General features: G+C 53.5%; 1 protein-coding gene and 1 long non-coding RNA gene across 2 annotated transcripts; one reads left to right on the forward strand and one right to left on the reverse strand.

Moving 5' to 3' along the window:
* Positions 1 to 13117: 13117 nt before the first annotated feature.
* LOC138063092 (uncharacterized) lies at positions 13118 to 17638 on the forward strand. The gene is made up of 3 exons (XR_011136687.1): positions 13118 to 13254; positions 13390 to 13526; positions 14353 to 17638. It is a non-coding gene; the product is annotated as an uncharacterized lncRNA (long non-coding RNA).
* Positions 17639 to 17954: 316 nt separating this feature from the next.
* LOC138063006 (olfactory receptor 12D1-like) lies at positions 17955 to 19077 on the reverse strand. Its single transcript, XM_068922682.1, has one exon. The coding sequence runs from the start codon at positions 18921 to 18923 to the stop codon at positions 17955 to 17957; it is 969 nt and encodes a 322-aa protein (XP_068778783.1). The 5' UTR covers positions 18924 to 19077.
* Positions 19078 to 19375: the final 298 nt, after the last annotated feature.

The raw sequence follows: 19375 nt of genomic DNA on the forward strand, positions 1-19375 counted from the left end.
CTAAGTTCAAGGAAGAAGGCATCTGTTCTGGCACTGTGGTAACAAAATCCAAATTTGACGTGGCTGATGCCTTGATTCTGCTGAGTGATTCCTGGGAAGGTATGCAGAAAAGCATTTCATTAGGAGGAACCTTCTGTGAGTCCATGGGGCTTATGTCAGAGCCCTGCGTGCACTAAGAAGCCTGAATGGCCCTGAGCAGCTTCCCCTGGGCCCTGACCGGCCAAGGCCCCTGCCATGTGACCTGAGTTATGCCCCTGGGCTCCTGGTTCCCTGTCCCTTAGGGAGTGGCTGACCTTTGCTGCTCCCTCACAGCTCAAAGCTCAAGAGGGCAAACGTCACTTTTTTTTTTTTTATTAAATCTACTAAATAGCCTGTAAGCCATGGGTGCTGTTTAGTACGGGCTTGACTATGCCGGAACCAGGCAACTCTGGAAAGTATCTGGGTCTTTGTGTCAACCCCTCAACTGGATTGCCCCAACCAGAGCTGCAAGAGAAACCTGAGCCTCACCTACTGAGTGTCAGACGGGTGCTGCTAAGACCATAGCCGAAAGTTCATATCTTGAACAGGTATGCATTCCCAAGATCATTTTTCTCCCCAGCTATGTGAATTAAAAAAAAAAACCCTATAATTTTATCTCACTGTCCATGTGGATATAAAATCCGCATGCCTCCATAACTTCAATTTAAGCATAAGAGCTAAGTTAACGACTGGCTACATCTGCCTGATTGTGTATGGGACTTTAGATTTTATTCAAGGACTTCCTCACAGGCAGGAGAAGGTGCTCATTTATGTATCTGTGTCCTTGCATGCACCATTTGGACTTTTTTTCCCCTTTTAATATGTTGGCTCTCCCCCCACCACTCATTCCTTGTCACCTGCTTGCTCATTCACATTCCCTTCTCTCCCTGGCCCTGGCTGTCCCTAAATGTCATGGCCAGCATGTCATCGGGGGCAGAGGAAGACTCCCTGACACCAGGCTGACCAGCTCCCCCCCCTCCCCCGCCACATCTCCCACCACCACCGCAAGGCACACAGCACCCACAGTGGGGCCATCCCGCATCCCCTTGCGCTTGGCTTGCCCCCAAACTCACTAGAGTGCTAGGAAAAAAACAAAACCCAAAACAAAACCCAAACCAAAAAACACCATCCCAACAGTGGCATCTCATGGTGCAGCCCAGGCCACAGCATGGGCTGCGTTTGCACAGGGCCTCCCACTTCCTCTGCATCTCCTAGGTCTCTTCACAGCACCAAACTAGAGTCAAACTCCACAGGCTCTGGCTTCTTTCCTTGCTGATTGCACCAGGCCTTTTCCCCTGGCCAGGGGCCAGCTGGAGACAGCCAGGGCCCTGCGTGCCCTAAGAGGCCTTAACTGGAAGCCTTCATTGCTCTGACCAGCCTCCCCTGGGGCCTCCACCCACTCACTCCCTCTGTCCAGGGGCTCCATTAATACTCAGCTTGGGGCCTTTCAGCCTGTGCTGGAGCTCTGGTGGGGGGGCGGGGGGTGTGTGTGCGTGCGTGCGTGCTCCAGCTCTGTTTCTCAAGTGCTGCTTGGGCTCCCTGAGAGGGCTTTGGATGGGGCTTGTTATGCTGCCTTACCTGATGAGCCCTGGGCTCTCAAGAGGACCTCCTCTGCTCTGCTGAGCTCTGTGTGGTGCTGTGGGACTTTGCCTGCTTGGTGAGCTCACTCTCTGGCCTGTGTTGTGGCCCCAGCCTGTTGACTGCTGGCTTGCCTTCCCTTCGGGTAGAGCCCTGCTCCTTCTGCTGCTTGCTACCGGTGAGCTCAGGCCACCTCCAACCCTGAGCTGAGCACCAGGAGGCCTGGCCCTGCAGTTGCATTGGGGCCTGGGCCCCGAGCGCTCCTGCAGGGTGCCTCCCCCCAGGGCCTCTGGAGTTCTCCAGGAGGCTGTGGTCAGCATGCAGAGGCACAGCACAGCCCTGCAGGCTCTGTTGGCTTCCCCTGGGCCCAGAGCATCCCTTGCTTCCCCAGCTCCCTGCACCCTTTCAGGAGCACTGAGCAAGGGACTGGGGGCTCCTCACTCAGGGCAGGCTTCTGCTTCCTCAGAGCCCTTCCCAGCACAGACCAGCCGCTCAGCAGCCATCCCCTGGCTCTCCAGGGTGGCCCTAGCCTGCCTTGCTCCCTTTATGGAGCACAAGGACCTGATTGTCCAGACCCTGAGGACCTCTCTGTGGCTTGTCAGTGTGCAGCTGTGGCTGAGGTAGCCTTGCTGGAGCTCTGGCAGGGCAGTCACTCAGCTGCTGCCTGTCCACTTCCAAGGAGGAAGCTGGGTGAGGAGGATGGCCAGGGTGGCTCCTGCCCAGGGCCTCAGGCAGCTCTCAGACCTGCTTCTCACTGTGCACAGGCACCTCATGGTATGCCTGAGAGTGCCGTGGGAGCCTTGGGGGAGCTCAGCCGTGCTTTTCCTCACGCCCTCCCCCTTAGCACTCCCAAAGGAGGAGCCTATGGAGCAAGGTGCCATGCAAGCTCATCCCAGGAGCAAGAGCACAGATGGAGGGAAGGGGCATGCTTTCACTGTGTGTGGGAGGGGAGGGAGGATGGGGAGGGGGGAGGCCCCTGTGTTGTTCCTTGTCCCAGTAACCCTCCTGCTCCTCTTGGGGCTGTGTGCCCTTGAGCCTCACTTCCCCATGCCCCTTACTGCCCTCCCGCAGGGGTGCGCCATCCAAACCATTGCCCTGGTGGACTCAGGGGCTTCCCACCCTCTTGTGGCCTCTGAGTTTGTCCCGAGTGCCCATATCCTTACCTAGCCTCTGCTGACACCTCACCACAGTCACTGCAGGAGATGGGAGCATGCTTGCACTTCCCTGTGGGAGGCTGTTACTTGGAGGGTGAGGGTCAGAGACAGCCCTGGTGGCCTCATGGAACTGTTCCCCAGCTACAGCACCGCACAGGGCTGCCCCTAGAAAGGCCCGTGTTCCTGGTGCGGTGCTGCACCACACCAGCAGTTGTCTGGCTGCATGGCTGCCATGACGGCGTCTGAAGGGAGCTGTCTGCGGTGACCTCCTGTTGTGCAGTGACCAAGCAATGGAACTGCACAAGAGTGGTGCCAAGTACAGCAGCCCTGCAGCATAGTGGTGCCCTCAGCACAGCACAGCCTCAGCACCAAGGTCCCTGCCTCACTGCAGCTGCCACCAGGGCCACAGCCTGCAGCTCTGACTCCCCCAGGTGTCAAGACCATACCTTCTCCTGGACGTCCCTGGCAATGCTCCTAGGTGAGTGCAGCGACTGTGCGGATCTTTTCAGAAAGAAGGGTGCAGAAACCCTACCACTCCCTTGCTGCTGCTTTTCTCTTCTTGTTTATTTCTTTAATGTGGGGGTTGGGGGAGAAGAAAGGATGGCCCTGTGGAGATTACAGGGGGCTGAACGCCATGGGAGTAAAGAACTGGCAGCCCCGTTTCTCTTAGCAGTGCTCTTGGAATGCCTACAGGGGACTCGCTTGTTCATAAAGCTGGGCCTGCAAGACGGGCCCAGTATGTTGTCAATGATGTGCTGGAGGAATTGCTTGATGCCTGTGTTCTGGCATAACTGCCACGTGCCCTCCTGAGCTGGCAGCCCCTGCTACTGTGCAAGGGATGTAGCTGCTTTTGGCATGTGTTACCTTGTGTGGGCAGTTCTTGAGGCAGGATTATTCCTCCTGCAGCTCCCAGAAGAGCTCTCCTCTGGCAGAGGACTTCTTGGTGGACGCCAGAAGCACAAGCACCTTCTGCACAATGGAAATGGGCACTGAGCAGAGTCCCCTTCCTAGGCCACCTAGACCCCAGCTGGCCTTTTGCTGGAGAAGCAGCTGCCTCAGACCGAGCCATTGGGGCCACCATGTCCCAGAGGGTTGCCCCAAAGCAAGAACTCTACCCTTGGGCCTTCTTCTCTAGGCAGCTCCCTCCCACTGAGGGCAAGTAGGATTCTGGGGACAAGGCGGCTCTGGTGATCGAAGCTGCCTTTGAGGGGTGGCAGCACCTTCTCAAGGGAGCGGAAGAATGGACAGTGGTGCTCACCAAGCCCTGTATCTTCTCTTGCTGTTGGGGAATGAAGGGCCTCTCTCGCCAGGAGGACAACCGAGATTTGGATGCGCACCTTGCCTGTGAAGGCCCTGTGCTTTTTCCTTGCAGATGCTTCCTCACTGCCACAGCAGAGCAGGAACATCTTGCAGAAGCAACACTCCTTACTCTGCCAAATGAGCAGAATTTGCTGTGCCACAGCAAGTGACCTGCTCTTGGCACCCCGTTGTGCTGGCACAGCATGGTGCTAGCCCAGCCTCCCCTAGCCTGTGACAAGAGGATGGCTGCCTGCACTGGGGCAGGCAGATGTATAGCCTGTACAGACTGCTGTTAGCACTGCTCCTCCCTGTGCCGAGCACTCGGCCCCGGAAGTGGGGCTGCCTTTGTGTTCACCCGCCCACCTCACTGAGGAAGTGAACAAATCATCAGGGTAGTGGTATTCCACCAGTGGCCAGGCTGCAGTGTAGGTCACGCACATGCAGGGCTTCCCACTGATTCTACACCTCTCGTGTCTCTTCACAGCACCAGACTAGAGTCAGGCTCAACAGGGTCCTCTTTCCCTGCTGATTCGGCCAAGCCTGTTCCCTTGGCTGTAGTTTTGCTGGAGAGTAGGTAGGGACAGTGGGAATCTCGTTCATCCATTCATGAATGTCCCTACTTAGAGGATGAGGCATTTGGCTACTTATGGACCATGAATTTCATGACACCTTGTCCGAGTTGAGATTTGGTAGGTGGCCCATCCACCCTCGGCCAAGCCAGTGGCATGCATCATTTGGGAACAAGATCTCCGTCCCGCCTACCTCCATTCGCTCAACCACAAGGGAGCCAGGCAAGAGCAAAAGGCAATGGTACAGAAGACTGAGCCGACTCCTGTTGCCTCTGTGAAGAATTTTACTGTTGCCTTCCAAGGCGGCCTTTGAATAACTTAAGTCACAGCCGTTAATTTAGGCAGTTCAGTAAATCCACACTTACCTCTCCTGGTAAAGACGTGGAAGATGTGAACTGAGGAGAAGAGAGCTCTTGGAGAGAAGAGCATTGCCACCTCTTTTGGCAGCTGGTGGAGAGCCCCAGGTTGGCCAAGAACCCATCGTTGCCCTTGAACTACTTCCCTGGAGAGCTGACTGGGAAGCCCAGGATCTCCACTTCTTCCCTGGTCATCATCCTCTTCAGCTGCTCCCTCAGGCGCTGAGAGTTTTGCGCCTTCTCTGCCATTGCCTCACCTAAAGATGACAAGACACTCTCAGAATGGACAGTCACGTCCACCACGTTGCCCTGAGATCCCTTAACCACGACCCAACCTGGCTGGAAGAGTTTGTTGTTATTATCTCTGATGTTGGGCTCTAAATAGGGTCTGCGCTGTGAGTCGGCCGGGTGAGGGTGGGAGGAGGAGGCCGCTACACCGGTAGCGGCCCCAGGTAGGGGGGGCAGAAGCCGGGTCGGGCAGAGCGAGGCAGGCGCGCCGGATGGCGGAGTGCCGGGGCAGGGCGGGGGGGAGGGAAGGAAGGGTGCCGCCGACGGCCACGGCGGGAGACTGAGAGCACCGGCCAGGGAGGAGAAGGGATGCCCGGCCCCTCCGGCAGCACACCCAGCTGCCCCCCGGGTCGCATCGGGCCGCCCGAGTCTTTTAACCCCCGCCCGGCTCTCCGACCGAGAACCCTCGGGCCCGGAGCCCGGGGCCCATGGCCATCCCTACCCGGCGGGGGGGGGGGCCGCTACCGGTGGCTGTGGTGGCCGGAGGCCTCCTGCTCCCACCCCCGCCTGGCCAACTCACAGCAAAGAACTAGCGGCTAATCCCACCCCCTGGTCTCTTGCCCTGAAGGCCTGGAGCAGGCTCTAGCCCTCAGCCCCACTCAAACCCAAAGTCTTATTCCTCAAATCTAGCCCCTACCCCAAACTCTGAGCACAAACCCCAAGCCCAGCACTCCAGCAGAACCCACAGACTTCTCCATAATCCCACTAAGCACACAGCCCAAAGCCTGTGCTGACGCCTGAAGCCTAAGGACTGAGCTGCTCCCTCACAGCCCCTATCCATCCAGGCATCTTGTAAGCCTAGCTGGAAGGTGTTTGGAGACTAGGAGGCAGAGGACGGGCAGGGCCTGTGGGGTGCCGGAGTGAAAGCCCGTGGAGATGAGACAGGGTGCTGCAGGAAGCTGCGTGGTGAGGAGCATCAGGCTGGCCTGGCGAGGTGCTCAAGTGAAAGGCAAAGGGCAGCCCAGGCAGGCAGAGAGGTTGGGGAGCCGGTGGCCAGTGGTGGGGCTATGTCTATAACTTTGCATCAGCGACAGCACTGGAGAAAAAGGCATTTGCCAGCTCTAATACCACATGCTAGCGTCCTAGTCTGGTGGCCAGCCATCCCATGAGGGACACCAGATCGGGCACAGCCGCCGTTAACATGGGAGCTACTCGGTACATGGCGGTAACGCACTGTCATTCCCCAGGAACCAGCCTTGTTTTTCAGTGGCCCCAGAGGGCTACTGAAGACACTGAAGACAGGCGAGCGAAAGCTGCTGTCCTGGGCTGGTGGCTCGCATCCCGTGCCTTCTGCAGGCCGGGCAGTAGGTGTCGCTGGTTCTTCTCGTTTCTCCTTAGGCTCCTGGCCGAGCTTCCCCACCCCGGTGCGCTTAGGGCGCGGCTCCGGCTGAGGCTGCAGCCGTCGCTCGAGCAGCTCTGCGACGGGTTTGCCATCTCCCTCCCCCGTGGTCTGCCCGCTCGCCGCAGGTCTGGGAACATAGTGCCGCGACTCGCCCTTTCTTGCTGTGTCACCTTTTCCTGGGCCTGTTTCCCAACTTCCTATCTCAGCTGACAGAGGACAGACCCCTCTGCTACCTGAGAGAGCAGCGCTGTGACTTCCCCAACCATACCCGTCCCCCCACCAAGCTTAGGGAGCACCATAACGTTCAGATTGGAGGGAGAGGGGGAACCAGAGCGGGGAAGGGCACTTTGCAGCATCTTACTTTGGACCATTTTGCGCATGGGGATCTTTGGTAAACTGCTGGGAATAGATTCCAGACAACATTGCTAATTGCCGCAGCTGGTTTATTTCTGCTAAGATAGGAGTCCTCTCAGTGAGCCCATCATTAAATGTCTGCTCAGTCAGGCTAGTTAAACGCACCACAGTTCATCAGCCAGTTCATCAGAGGGGGGGATTGGTTTTTGTTTTGCTGCTGCATGTTATGGAGAGTGCTTTGCAGCGTGGGCTCTTGGGGGAGACCCCCCCTCCCTCCCCCCTTCTATCAAGTTCCTCTAGGGTAAAGTAAACCGCATTTGCCCCATCATCCCACAGCCTGAACAGCAATTCTAATAACCCTTCTCAGGGCTTCTACTGATAGCGTCCCTGCATGTCCTGTAGCTCTGATGCTTTAAAATCACAACTAGTGGCAGCCCCTTGCCTATTGGCTGCGTTTGGTCCGGTAAGCTGCTGCTCTACCACTGGCCGGGCAGCTACCTCCTCTTCATGCTCCCAATTATTTGGAGCATTATCTGGAGCTTCTGGACCCCCTTTGTCTTTTCACACCAGTGCCCGAACAACCAGGGGATGGACATCTCAGCTCCCCCCTTGTCACCGAGGACAGCGATTTGCAAGGTGGGCGATCTGCAATGCAGACAGCCATAAAGGCACATCCCTGCTGCAGCTTTTCAGCTCCATCCACAGTTGTGGTTCCCACCTCCTGGGTCAGCTGGCAAGCCTCCTTAGCGGCTTGGAGATCACTTTCCAACTGCCCAGTGTGTGGGCGCTGCACTAACGATGCCTTATCCAAGGGTGCGGAGTGCAGCCAGTAAGATCCCCCCCAGATCCCCTGCTGCCTTTCCCTCCACCCGCCTTTTCCCTCCTCCAGCTTTTTCCAGTCAGAGTTTGGAGAGCAATTCCTCTAGCCTGGCTGGGGTTACCCCCAGCTCACTTTCAAGCTGCGGCCATGCTGCCGAGGAGGCACACCCCGCTACCTTGTGAGCCGTGGGTGCCCACTGACGCGTAGCAAGCCACCTGGGGAAGCGGCTCCCCGCCTCCCCCTTGTCCTTATGTCCCCCACAGATGCATCTCCACACTGGTATCCTGCCAACTGCACCACAATGTGACCGCAAGGCAGGAAAAAGGAGGGTTGGATACAGGCACTGAGAGGCACTCCAGGCATGTGAGGGGTTCAACAAGGCAGATTAGAGAAGGACTTACCCTCCAAAGCGCACGGGGAGCCCCAGGAATAGCATTGAGAGGTCACTGCTGGGAGGCTGGAGGATGGATGGGTCGGATGCCCAGGCAGGACTCACTTTAGTGTATCCTAGGGGCCCCTTTTAGCTACTCGAGCTAGTTGCTTATCTAGACTAGGCAAGGCGTGGGTAGTTACTGCCTGTGAAGCAGCTAGACACTGTTGACAAAGCAAGATATGCATGTTTGGCCCTAGCAGGTTTTGATCAGCATGCAGAGCGCACTCCAGGGCTACTATCCCGTCCTCTGTCAGTCGCCCGACTCCTCACCAGGTCTTCCGCAGGGCTTCTCTCTGCAGCAGGGCAGGGAGGGGCAGGAGACATCCTGGGAGCTCACTGTGCACTTCTGAACAAGGGCAGAAACTCACCCAATTCCTCATGACACTCTTTCCAGGACAGAAACAAGTATGTTGAAATCAGAGTGGCAATGGTGGTCTCACCCCAAATATCCTGACTGTTTTTGGGGCAGGCCATAACTTGTGAAAGCGAGCGTGCAAAGAAACAAGGCTGAAATACACAGCCCAGCACATAATGAAAAGGACGTGGCAGGGAAGGAGCAGGGTAGGGCTCCAATTAAGTGCTTTTTGCAAGCCCAGCCTCACATGCACGGGCCCCTAAGGGCTCGACAAGGGTCTAGCCATGATTCAAGCCTAAAAAAATAAATACAATTAGATAGCCCTTCCTCTGGGTTTCAACCTTTTTGTTTCTTCTTTCCTCTCCCCCACCCCCCCACATTGCTTTCAACCTTCCTTCTCAGCTGTAACAACCTCCAGGTTAGTCTTCCTTGCGTTAGAGAAGGAAATTCTGGACTGAATTACCTTCAGTGTAGCAGAAGTCTGACTCTTGTTTAAGTGCCCTTGTAAGTGCCTAAGGCCGATGAAGCCTGCAGGCCTATCAGTGAACGCGAGCGTGCTGCGAGTGCTGAAGGTCAGCTTTCTCAATCACGGTAATAAACAAAACTGCCTTTAAACTAGGGCTGATTCCGCTAGGGCTGTGATGGATTGTGGGTTAAGAGCGCTGTCAGCGTGAGTGAGAAAGGAACTAGCAAAATGCTGTCTCCCTTCTCCTCTCCAAAAGAAAACTCTTGGGTAAACACGGAGCAAGCCCTGGGCTGTTGCAGGGAATTCTGTCTGAGTATGCAGGTCCGTGAGCACAGAGCTCGGGGCAAGCGTCTGGAAGCACACCTTGCCAGGGATTTCCCTGTGAAGGGCTCAGGTTTCTTGCTCCTGTCACTAATAAAACGCAGAAAAGAACACACCCATGTGATGTTACCTTTGAGAAAGGCCATGCAAGCAAAGCAGCAGAGAAAGGCCAAAATGAGGTGCTTCTGGCAAGCCTGGCCTTAAACAGGCAGGCGTTATTCCAGAGGAGCAGGAAGTGGGAGCTGGGTGGGAATGAGAGAAAAAACAAACTTGATTTGAATAGGGCTGGGAGCATTCACAAGTGCAGAGAGTATAAGAAATTATAAAGACCGGTGCCAATGCCAGGGCTCTCTTCCAAGACAGCCAATATAGGAACACGAGAGAGAAAGCAGAAAAGGGTAGCAGCAAAGCTGCTCAACAAGTAGTCAGAGGAAGCCCCAGGAATCAAGCGCTCTCTTTAAAAGGAGCCCGGGCTGAGGGTTTTGTTTCCAGAGGCAATTAATGAAATAGTTGCAGACGACGGGACACGGTCTCATTCCTGCTGTAAGAGGGAAAGGGAAGGAAAGGAACAACGTCCCTGATGGATGCAATCGGAACAGTGTTTCAAGATGCAGCCCCTCTTCCTGCACAGCCCTCGGGGGAGCTCCACCACTAGCTATGAGGAACCTGGTGTGCGCTCTGTTAAAATCATCTTTTCTCTTCTGTTTGTTCGCAGGCACCTGTAATGAGCAGCAGGAGTCAGATTTCTAAGTTGCTTCAGTGTCATTGCTAGCAGGAAGGTGCCTCTTGGCTGAGAGCACAGGAAGGGACCCTGGGTAGCTTTTTGTGACAGTTTTTAAGCGAAAGTAAGCTGCTACATAGTCAATACTTCATTTTACACGACCACTTAGCTCTACCCACGATTCCTAGTTTTACCAGTTTCAGCCCAAAGTCCAGCCTTCAGTGGTCCATCTTATGATTATTCGTTAGCTGATTTGCACCTCTTCTGCTGTTACCTTTGAACAACTTTTGTACTGCTGGCTGGATTAAACTGGTGTCTTTGCAGTTCTTCAACTATATACGAAAAACAGGAGCTGAGGCAAGGTCAGATAAGATGCTCTGCTTGCAGGGCGTGTGATCTTTGCTTTGGGTCGTCTTTTCAGTTTTTCAGCAACTGCACTCCTACAGTACCTGCTCTCCATGCTGCACGGAAGGACACATTGAAACGGCAGTCTCCTCCCACAAGCCTCAGCCACAGTGCTGGGCATGGAAGGGCTGCGAAAACTGGTACTGAGAGCAGCACTTCTCCTAGGCGGTGGTCAGGTACTAACTTTCAAGGCACAGCACCCCCCCCCCCACCCCCCAACAACTATTATTATTGCCCTTCTGTGCGTGAGGTGACAGGAAGAGATGGCTAAGCTGGCTCATCAGCAGGAGGAGCCGCAATGGGAGCAATGACCTCGGGGTTAGGACACTGGACTAGGACTCCAGAAACACAGAAGCCAAATCCTAGTTCCGGGGGCAGCTCCTTGAGAGGTGGTGTAAAAAGGCCCTTCCTCTCTGTCTGCTTTCATAAATCTTCATGGTGCCATCGTTGCCAAAGAGGAAGCTGTCACCCAGAAAGTCACCCGAGAAGCAGCATAGCGGCCTATGGCCAGAGGAAGGGCAGCTTGCAACACCACGCACAGCCCAATGCCAGATGGTCTGGGCCTTCAAAGCTGCAATCTTGCCCCCTCCTCAACTCAGAAGCAAAAGCAAGCCCTCACCCACAGCCCCCGCGTTTCACCAGGCAAGCAGCATGTAGGCTTCCCTCTCCCCTTGGGTGTTGCAGGGGGGCGTCTTGCAGCAAATCAGCTAGATGACGAGGGATGCCTCAGCACAAGCAGGTGGATAAGCCAGAGCTAGCACAGAGCAGCACATCAGACAGGAAGGGCATCTGTCAGTACCTTCCCCAACAGCAGTTCCTTGGTGTAGTTCCACAGAGAACCCCCAGAAAGCACTGCAGGCTCTCTGATAATTTAGGCAGCCCTTTCTCAGTTCCATTCAGGTCAAGTTTTCAAGCTCTTGGTGCCATTACAAGGTGTGACAAGCTTTAAAGCTGAAGCTGGGGTTGTGCTGCAGTTGCCTCCTCGAGCCTTGGTGCAGGTCACTGACTCTGCTGCGTGGTTTCTCTGAAGCCCTTCTTCCTTTGGTGACTGCCTGATTGATTCATCTCATCTGCAGCGCACACACATCAGGGACTCCTTTGTACCGCCAGGCAGACGGACCCACCCGGCTAGAGCACCCTGCTCCGCACAGATGGGAAAGGGGTACCGTGTCCCTGCAATTTCAGGAAAACAGAGCTTTCATCCCTAGCCCTGCAGGGCAATCCCACCTTCAGCAGCTACTTGAGGCAAAACTCTCGGCCTCGCCAGCCAGAGCCTGGAGGCCTTGGGAGCCACTGGATGAGAGCAGCTGTTTGGCCTGGCAAGTGCGGCCGCGCTCAGAGGCACTTGCAGGAGAAGCGCCGAGAAGGCAGGTGTCCTGGGCACTGGTGGACTGATCTTGCTCCCTAAGGTCACAAACGCTTCAGCTGCAACTTGCCCACCAGCTCTGACACGTACACTGTTTCTGTGGCGCATGCCTTCCCTAGCGGCACATGAGATCACGCAACATGTCCCTCCGGGAAAAGGCCAAAGAGAGTCTCTAGGCAGCATCATTTCTGAAAGAGAATGTGGGCAGGACTGTGATTCTTGCACACTTGAAAGTAACAGAACATCAACATAATAGAGCAATAACATAACCCTTCAGCTTCCCCTTGGCTCACAAAACATCACCTGCCCCAGTGACCAGACCTTCTCCTGGCTGAAATGCTGCCTGCAAGCGCTGCTCTGAAGCTGCATTGGCAGGGCCCATCAAGGGTACAGCGTTTAAAACCTTACCTCCTATGTTCAACAGGAGCAAGGACTCCACGGGCTGCAGGATAATCTGTGGGGGCAGCACTGCTTCCACCAGCAGCAGCCTCCCCGTGCCCCGAGGGGCCAACCTGCTACTCATGGCCTGCGGGTTTGCTGCATCGTCCTCACCAGAGGTCACCTCCCTCGGGACCCACAGCAGCCCCTACTGCACTGCCTGGCAAGCTCCTCCACTTCCCAGATGTTTGAGCAGAGTAAGGGCAAAGGGGAAGAAAGCAAGCCCTCAGGCTTCTTTTATCTGAGGACAATTTACCTGAGGACAATAATTAACATATTGCACTCACCTCGAATTCTACTTCACACGAGAGTTGCCTATAGATTTAATGGTTAGCTTTCTTTCTTCTGGATCAGCAAAACTGAACTCACAGTCTGTTGAAATGTGACTTTAAGTCCTTTCTCTTCACAGCTTTAGAAGTATTGCCAATATTGGAAAGACAATCCTTACAAGGTTTGCCTTTTTGTTCACTGCCTTTCTCTTCTTAACCATGGTGCCATAGCTTTTCTAGTTGATGTTTAGATACTATCTGGAAATGCAAAATACCTTTCCCTCCCCTCCTCCCAGCTTTAGACTACGTCCTCAGCTGTTGCCAGCAAATTCTGGGAGACGCAAATTCCAAGAATGTAACACAGAGAATGAAAAGCAGGAGGACAGGCTTTCCTCCTGTGAAAGCAAGCATATGCAGTGTGTCAAAGAAGAACAGACCAGCTACAGCGGACTTGCATTAGTCCACTCTCAGAGTTGGTGCTGAAATTTGCTCTTGTTTGGCTCCCCTGTTCTGCTGTTATCTCTGTTAGTATATCAGTGGTGTTGCAAGTGTCCGGCCAAGACATAACACTCTCGTGGAGAGTTTATGCAGCTGAGTTCTCTCTTTCCCGTAGTTTACTGTCTTGTGGGATTGTGTAGGAAGACAAAACTTGCACCTACTTGGATTTGTTCTCACCCTTGAGCTCTTACTGCTATCTTAGATGTAAGTGTTTTGGTTAGGAGGGAAGGGTTGTTGTTTTGGGGATGGGGCCACTTGTCCGTATTTTTGCCCTACGGAAATCTCTCTCTTCTTCTTCTTCTTCTTCTTCTTTGAATTTTTTTCTTGTTTTAATTGCAGAGGCTGTCTCTTGTATGGTCCCCTTTCCAGGAACCGGCAAGACACTGCTGGCTGGAGCCCTTGCTGATGAAAGTAGCCAAGGTGACAGGAAAAGAGCCTTTGTTCTGAGAAAAGGTGCTGCTGGCCTAAGTGAAGGGGTGAGAGAATCGGAATGGCAGCCTTGTTTATTATTTGAGCAGGTAAAGTGGAGGGAAGGGAAGGTGCTGGACTTGCTCTAGTATGTCAGTCGTTTTCTTATACTGCCGGCAGCCAAAACGGGATGCAGCCCTCCACATGTTGTCTAATGCACGCCTGGTAAAGGCGAGCCATCTCCTCCCTTGCTCTACCAGCTTTGTTCCTGTTCCTACAGCCCTGTGTGCTGCTAGCCTTCGTCCCTGCTAGGGCACGCTGCTGGCCGATGCTCCCGCCTCTCTACCAGCCCCGCAGGGTCTGGTCAGCAGAGCTGTCCCCCAGGCACTCAGTCCCCAGCCTGCACTGCTGCAGGGGTAAGCCCATACCAGGCACAAGACTTTGCATTTGTCCCGCGCTCCATTTCTTGAGGTTCATGGCTACAGGGATGCTGTGAAAGACCACGTTGGAAGTGCTGTTAAAGAGGGGACAGAATAGCTACCAGAAGCTACTGCTGCTAGCTCTTACTGCTAAGGTTTGATGCCTGCCCATCAGATTGGAGCCTTGAGAAATAACTGATGCAAACCAGCACCACTACCATCTGTAGGCATGTACAGTCAGAAGACCCGCCATCCTCTGTTCTGAACCCTTTTTTTTTTTTGCCTTGTGTGCCATTCTTTCTGAGTTTGGGCCCAACTTTTTGGTGCCCTTGCACCTCCCTTTCTCCACCCCAATTCCACCCTGCACAACTGGGGTGGAGAAAGGGAGGGCAGGTCCCTGCAGTGCCTCTCTGACATGCTCTGGGGTAACGGTGGGACATGCTGCATCAGAATGACAGCTCCCCTCTCCCCACAGAGCCCCAGCAAGAAGGCGGCAAAAGAGATGCTGCATCTGTTGAGAAACCAAGGAGGATGTGGAATGAGATGCAAGAGCTGAGGAATTGCAGAAGATGACAAGAGAAGAGAAAGGGAGAGAGGCGTGCTAAGAAACTTCCTTTTCAGAAAGCAGGTGCCAAAGACAGTGATCACTAATGCAAATCCTGAGAGCGTCTAAAAGACATGGCAAGCGTGCTTGTGACCGCAAAGGTCCCCCTTTGATCTGACGCCATCTAGGAATGTTGCAGGGTCTGGAGAGTGAAAGGTAGAGAGTTTGGTGGCAGCGGCTGCACAGGACTTTTCTCATGCAAAGGGCTAGGGAAATGCCTGAGTCCCTCCAAGCCTATTCTAAAAGAGAAGAACTGTGTAGCACTCACCAAATGAGATGGCGTTTCCTCAGACTCAGGCAAGCTTCATCTCCTTTTGGCCTGTGCCTGAAGCTAATGCCATGCCCCGATCCCCTGCCCTGAAGGCCTAGGGCAGGCTCGAGCCTTCAGCCCCACTCAAACCCAAAGCCCTATTCCTCAAATCTAGCTCGCACCCCAAAGGCCAAGCACAAAGCCCAAGCCCAACACTCCAGCAGAACCCACAAGCTTTCCCCAGTCCCACTAGGCACACAGCCCAAAGCGTGTGCTGATGCTTGGAGCCTAAGGACTGAGCTGCTCCCTCAGAGCCCCTATCCATCCAGGCATCTTGTAAGGCTAGCTGGAAGGTGTTTGTGGCCTGGGAGGCAGAGGAAGGGCAGGCCGTATGGGGTGCTGGAGAGAAAGCACATAGGGAGGTGAGAGGGAAGGGGAGGGGCAGGCTGGAGGGACACAGGTGTTTAAAGAATAGCCACATGCCACATGATCTGTTTAGAATGATGGAGATGGGCTCATGAAGCTTCCTATGGGCTCAGGAATGGAGGAGCAAGCTTCTCCCTGTCCCTATCTACCATCCAGTAAAACCACAGCCAAGGGAATAGGCTTGGTGGAATCAGCTGGGAAAGAAGACCCTGTGGAGGTTGGCTCTAGTGTGACACTGAGACGAGACATGAGAGGAGAATAAGTGGGAATCTACTCTGTAGAATAAGTGGGACACTCCTCTGATGTTTTCTTTCACTCAGTCGGCTAGGTGGGGTTGCTCAGGTGCGGGGCAGGGCTAGACAAACATACTGACCTGTTCACACTCGGCCAAGTCCTTTCTAAACTCCAATCCACCCACTCCAATACCTCCCTTTCCCCACCTTTGGTCCTTCTCCTAAAGATCCCTTAAAGTCTCACATATTCCTTAAGTCCCCTTAAAACTGGTACACAGTTTCACATGCTCTTGTCTCACGTCCCCTAGTAAATCCTATAGGCCTTTAGGCAATAACCCCTTCAGTCCACAAGGCTTTCAAGGAGAGTCACTCACGTGGACTCATCTTGGAGGCTACGCACTCTCCAAGGCACCAGCGACAATGGGCTAATTGCTCTCCTGTGATGGTCCTGGGAGCATCCGAGTCAGAGTGCTCCTTTGCGCTGATTAGGTTACTGGGATTCCTCTGCCGTCACTGTTCAGCTGTCCTTTGTATGGGTGGTGACTAGCCTTCAAACACATCGACTTACCGTTTAGTCCAGCGTTTGGCCCATATCTGCTGTAAGTGTTAACAAGCCACATAAACTGTATGCAGAGGAGTTACTGGGCAGCTCTGGGCACAGTGTCATCTGCTTTTCCATAAACTCTATTCTGAAGAAAACAGAGACACTAGCTAAGGTTGAACAGTAAGAAAACAGCAGGAAAGGGGAGAAGACAGGAAGCTGCTTCTTGGTGACCTTAACCCAGCCCTTGCAAACGACTTCCTGAGAAAACACTGGATCTCATTCTGGCTCTTGTTGTAGATGACTGCATTAATCAATGACTGCATTGATCCCAGTAACAAACAAAGACACAAACAAACCAAGAGCTCCTGTGAGGTTAGTGGCTAGTAGAGCTAGATGAGGCAGTAGCTGCAGGTTTTGCGTAGGTGAGTGCAGCAGTGCAAACAAGGAAGGAGGCAGCAGGAAGGCAGACAACAAGAAATCATGCCGCCCTCCTGTAGAAGGTATTCGTAGAACCACCGTGAAGGTCTTAACCACTGTGACACTGTTATGACTAGAAAAGAGGCCATGTCTCTAGTCACCAAACCAAGAAGCCCGTTTTCCCCAGAGTATGAATCGGAGCAAGACAGTAAGGGGATTTCACAGACGAACTGTCCCGAGTCATTGCTGCTGCTGAAGGATACCGCACACCTGCAGAGTGGTGGATTGCAAGGAAGCACTCACATTTGGTTTTGGCCAGCTCTAGACAAATATGAACTCTTAAAGACCTAAAAACACTGAAATGGTCTCGGGCTCAAAGAGTGGTCATACGGGAGCAGGAGATCAGGACCCTTGGGAGACCGTCTCTTACAGTATGCAGTCTGGAGCGTTGTTTAGGAGAGTAGGAATCTCTTTGGACACCTTCAAGTACATGGCATGAAACTTTTGCACTGAGGGATTACCTCAGGCCCTAACAGAAACGTTTATCGTCATCATCCTTCTTATGTAAGTCTGTAAAAACGATAATAAGAACAATACTAAAGGCAGCCTTTTTAAGGCCCATGGTAGGACTCTAGACCCGGAACGTGTTGAGCACATAAGTGTTATGTGCAACATAGCTGGCATGTTTGTGAAGTTTATGAATACGGGGGAAAAAACCTGTAGGACAGGTGAGAATCAAGAGATCACTCTAACTATTACTCTTAGTGCCCATCACCCAAGCTTCCCTCCCCTTTAAGCCCTAAGGATCGGCTCTGGAACCTTTCTTCAAATGGAATCCACCATTCCCAGTCAATTGGAGATGAAGGGAGAGATTCAACTTGAGACCAGGACACTAAATTTGGGGTTCCAAATGCCCATTCTTCCCTGTGAGACAAGAGCCTGAACAGCAGGTTTAACCACTGGGGACCTAGGCAATGGCGGTGGAATTCAGTTGCCTACACAAAGGTGCCTAGCACCATGTCAGAGGCCCGAGGATCTCTGACCTCCATACAGGGCTGGGAGATCTGGTGCAGGGCCTACAGGAGACCTATGCCTTCCTGGGGCAGCAGAGAGACACCAGCTGAGATACCCAGAGTATTTCAAGTGGCAAGACAGACATGCCTGTACGTGGCCAACTGAATCACACGGCAACAACTGAATCCCTCCTTGCCTATCGGCTTTAGGATAAGATGAGTCATGGCCTGACTTCTCTTGACAGCTCTGACTGCGGGTGGGATTCAGCTGCCTAAAAGAAAGAAAAAAAAAAGAAAAAAAGAAAAGTATCAAGTGATGTTAGAAGGTAAATAAGTCGAAGGAAGATGTTTTTATTGAAGTATCATTCTCTGGAGCTGCTTCTCTTTTCCAACTGGATGAATAGGAGTGGCTGTTCCACCAACATATGTTCATCTTTACGCACAGATATTGCCCAGGATAGGAGAGCTGAGGCCATATGCAGTAGGTAGGGTATTTCTGAAGGGACCCAGGCTGTTGGCAGTGAGAAGCACATTTCTGCACAACACATTCTTGAGCCAAAAGCTCCTCTGATTGCATTGCCCGTTGCCTACTACTCCACACAAGCTGCAAGGCAGAACATTTTCTGTACTAGTAACTCTCTGGAGAAAAGTCTTCTCTTTAGAGCACGTTTCACCTCCACGTTCCTCAGGGTGTAGACCAAAGGATTGAGGACGGATGTGACAACATTATACATAAGGGTGGCTATCATGTCCCGCCTGGGTGCATTCCGTGAGGAAGGTGGCACGTAGTTAAAAATAACAGGGACATAGAGTAAGGCCACCACTGTGAGATGGGAGATGCAAGTGGACAAGGATTTCCTCCTTCCCTCCTTGGACCGGACTTTCAGCCGGAGGAAGGAAAAAATGTACAGGTAAGAAAAGAGCGTGAAGACAAAGGGGCCTATCCCAATACTCCCCGTGACGATGCTGAGCAGGCTCAGGTTGATCTGGTTGCTATTGCAGGCCAGTCTCACCAGGGGCTTGATGTCGCAGAAGTAGTGGTGGATGTGGTTGGGGCCACAGAAATGGAGCTGGGAGGTCATGAGTGTGTGCATCAGAGCATGGAGGAAGCCAGTAGCCCAAGCGGCTGCAGCCAGCAGCAGGCAGGCCCGCGGGCTCATGATCAGGGTGTAGCGCAGGGGGCTGCAGATGGCCACATAGCGGTCATAGGCCATGACAGCCAGGAGCAAAGCTTCGCTGCTGCCCAGGAAGTGGAAGAAGTGGAGCTGGCTGAGGCAGCCAGGGTAAGAAATACCCTGGTGCCCCGAGAGGAGCCCAGCCAGCATCTTGGGCACAGTAACTGTGGAGTAGAAGATATCCAGGCAGGAGAGGTTGCAGAGGAAAAAGTACATGGGGGTATGTAGCCGGGCTTCACATATCACCACAACCATGATTGCCGTATTCCCCAGCAGGCTAGACAGGTAGAGCAGTAAGAATAGCATGAACAGGAATTGCTGCAGCCCTTGAAGATTGCTCAGACCGAGGAGGATGAACTTCCTCACCTCGGTCTGGTTATCCATCCCTGCCGGGAAAGAGAGAATAACTTAGCAGAAACGTCCTCTCTTTCTGTCCTGAGCTGCTATTTCCATTCCCCAGAGTCCTCTTCCGTAAGGTGCATCCTCAGCTGATGCTGCCGCATGAATGGAAAAGATCAGCTGCTGAGTCTGGAAAGTGACATGAAAGAATGCCTTGATTTCCCACCCCAGCTATTTCAGCAAACACTGGAAACTGTTGTAACCTAGATGGCCAGTACTGACGCCAGAACTGCCGCCTGTGTACCAGCTTACTGAAAGGAACGGCGTGTTTGAGAACAGCGAGAAAAGAAAATTATGAGGCAGGGAGGGAGGGCAGGATGGAGGAAGGACGGAAGGAAGGAAGGAAGAGAGGGAGGGAGGGAAGGAGGGAGGAAAGAAGGTAGGTTACCTAATGTTTACGTGAAGATCACTCTGAAATCCTGCAGGTTTTCCTTTTT

The sequence above is a fragment of the Struthio camelus genome, chromosome 31 (assembly GCF_040807025.1).
Source record: "Struthio camelus isolate bStrCam1 chromosome 31, bStrCam1.hap1, whole genome shotgun sequence".
NCBI lineage: Eukaryota > Metazoa > Chordata > Aves > Struthioniformes > Struthionidae > Struthio > Struthio camelus.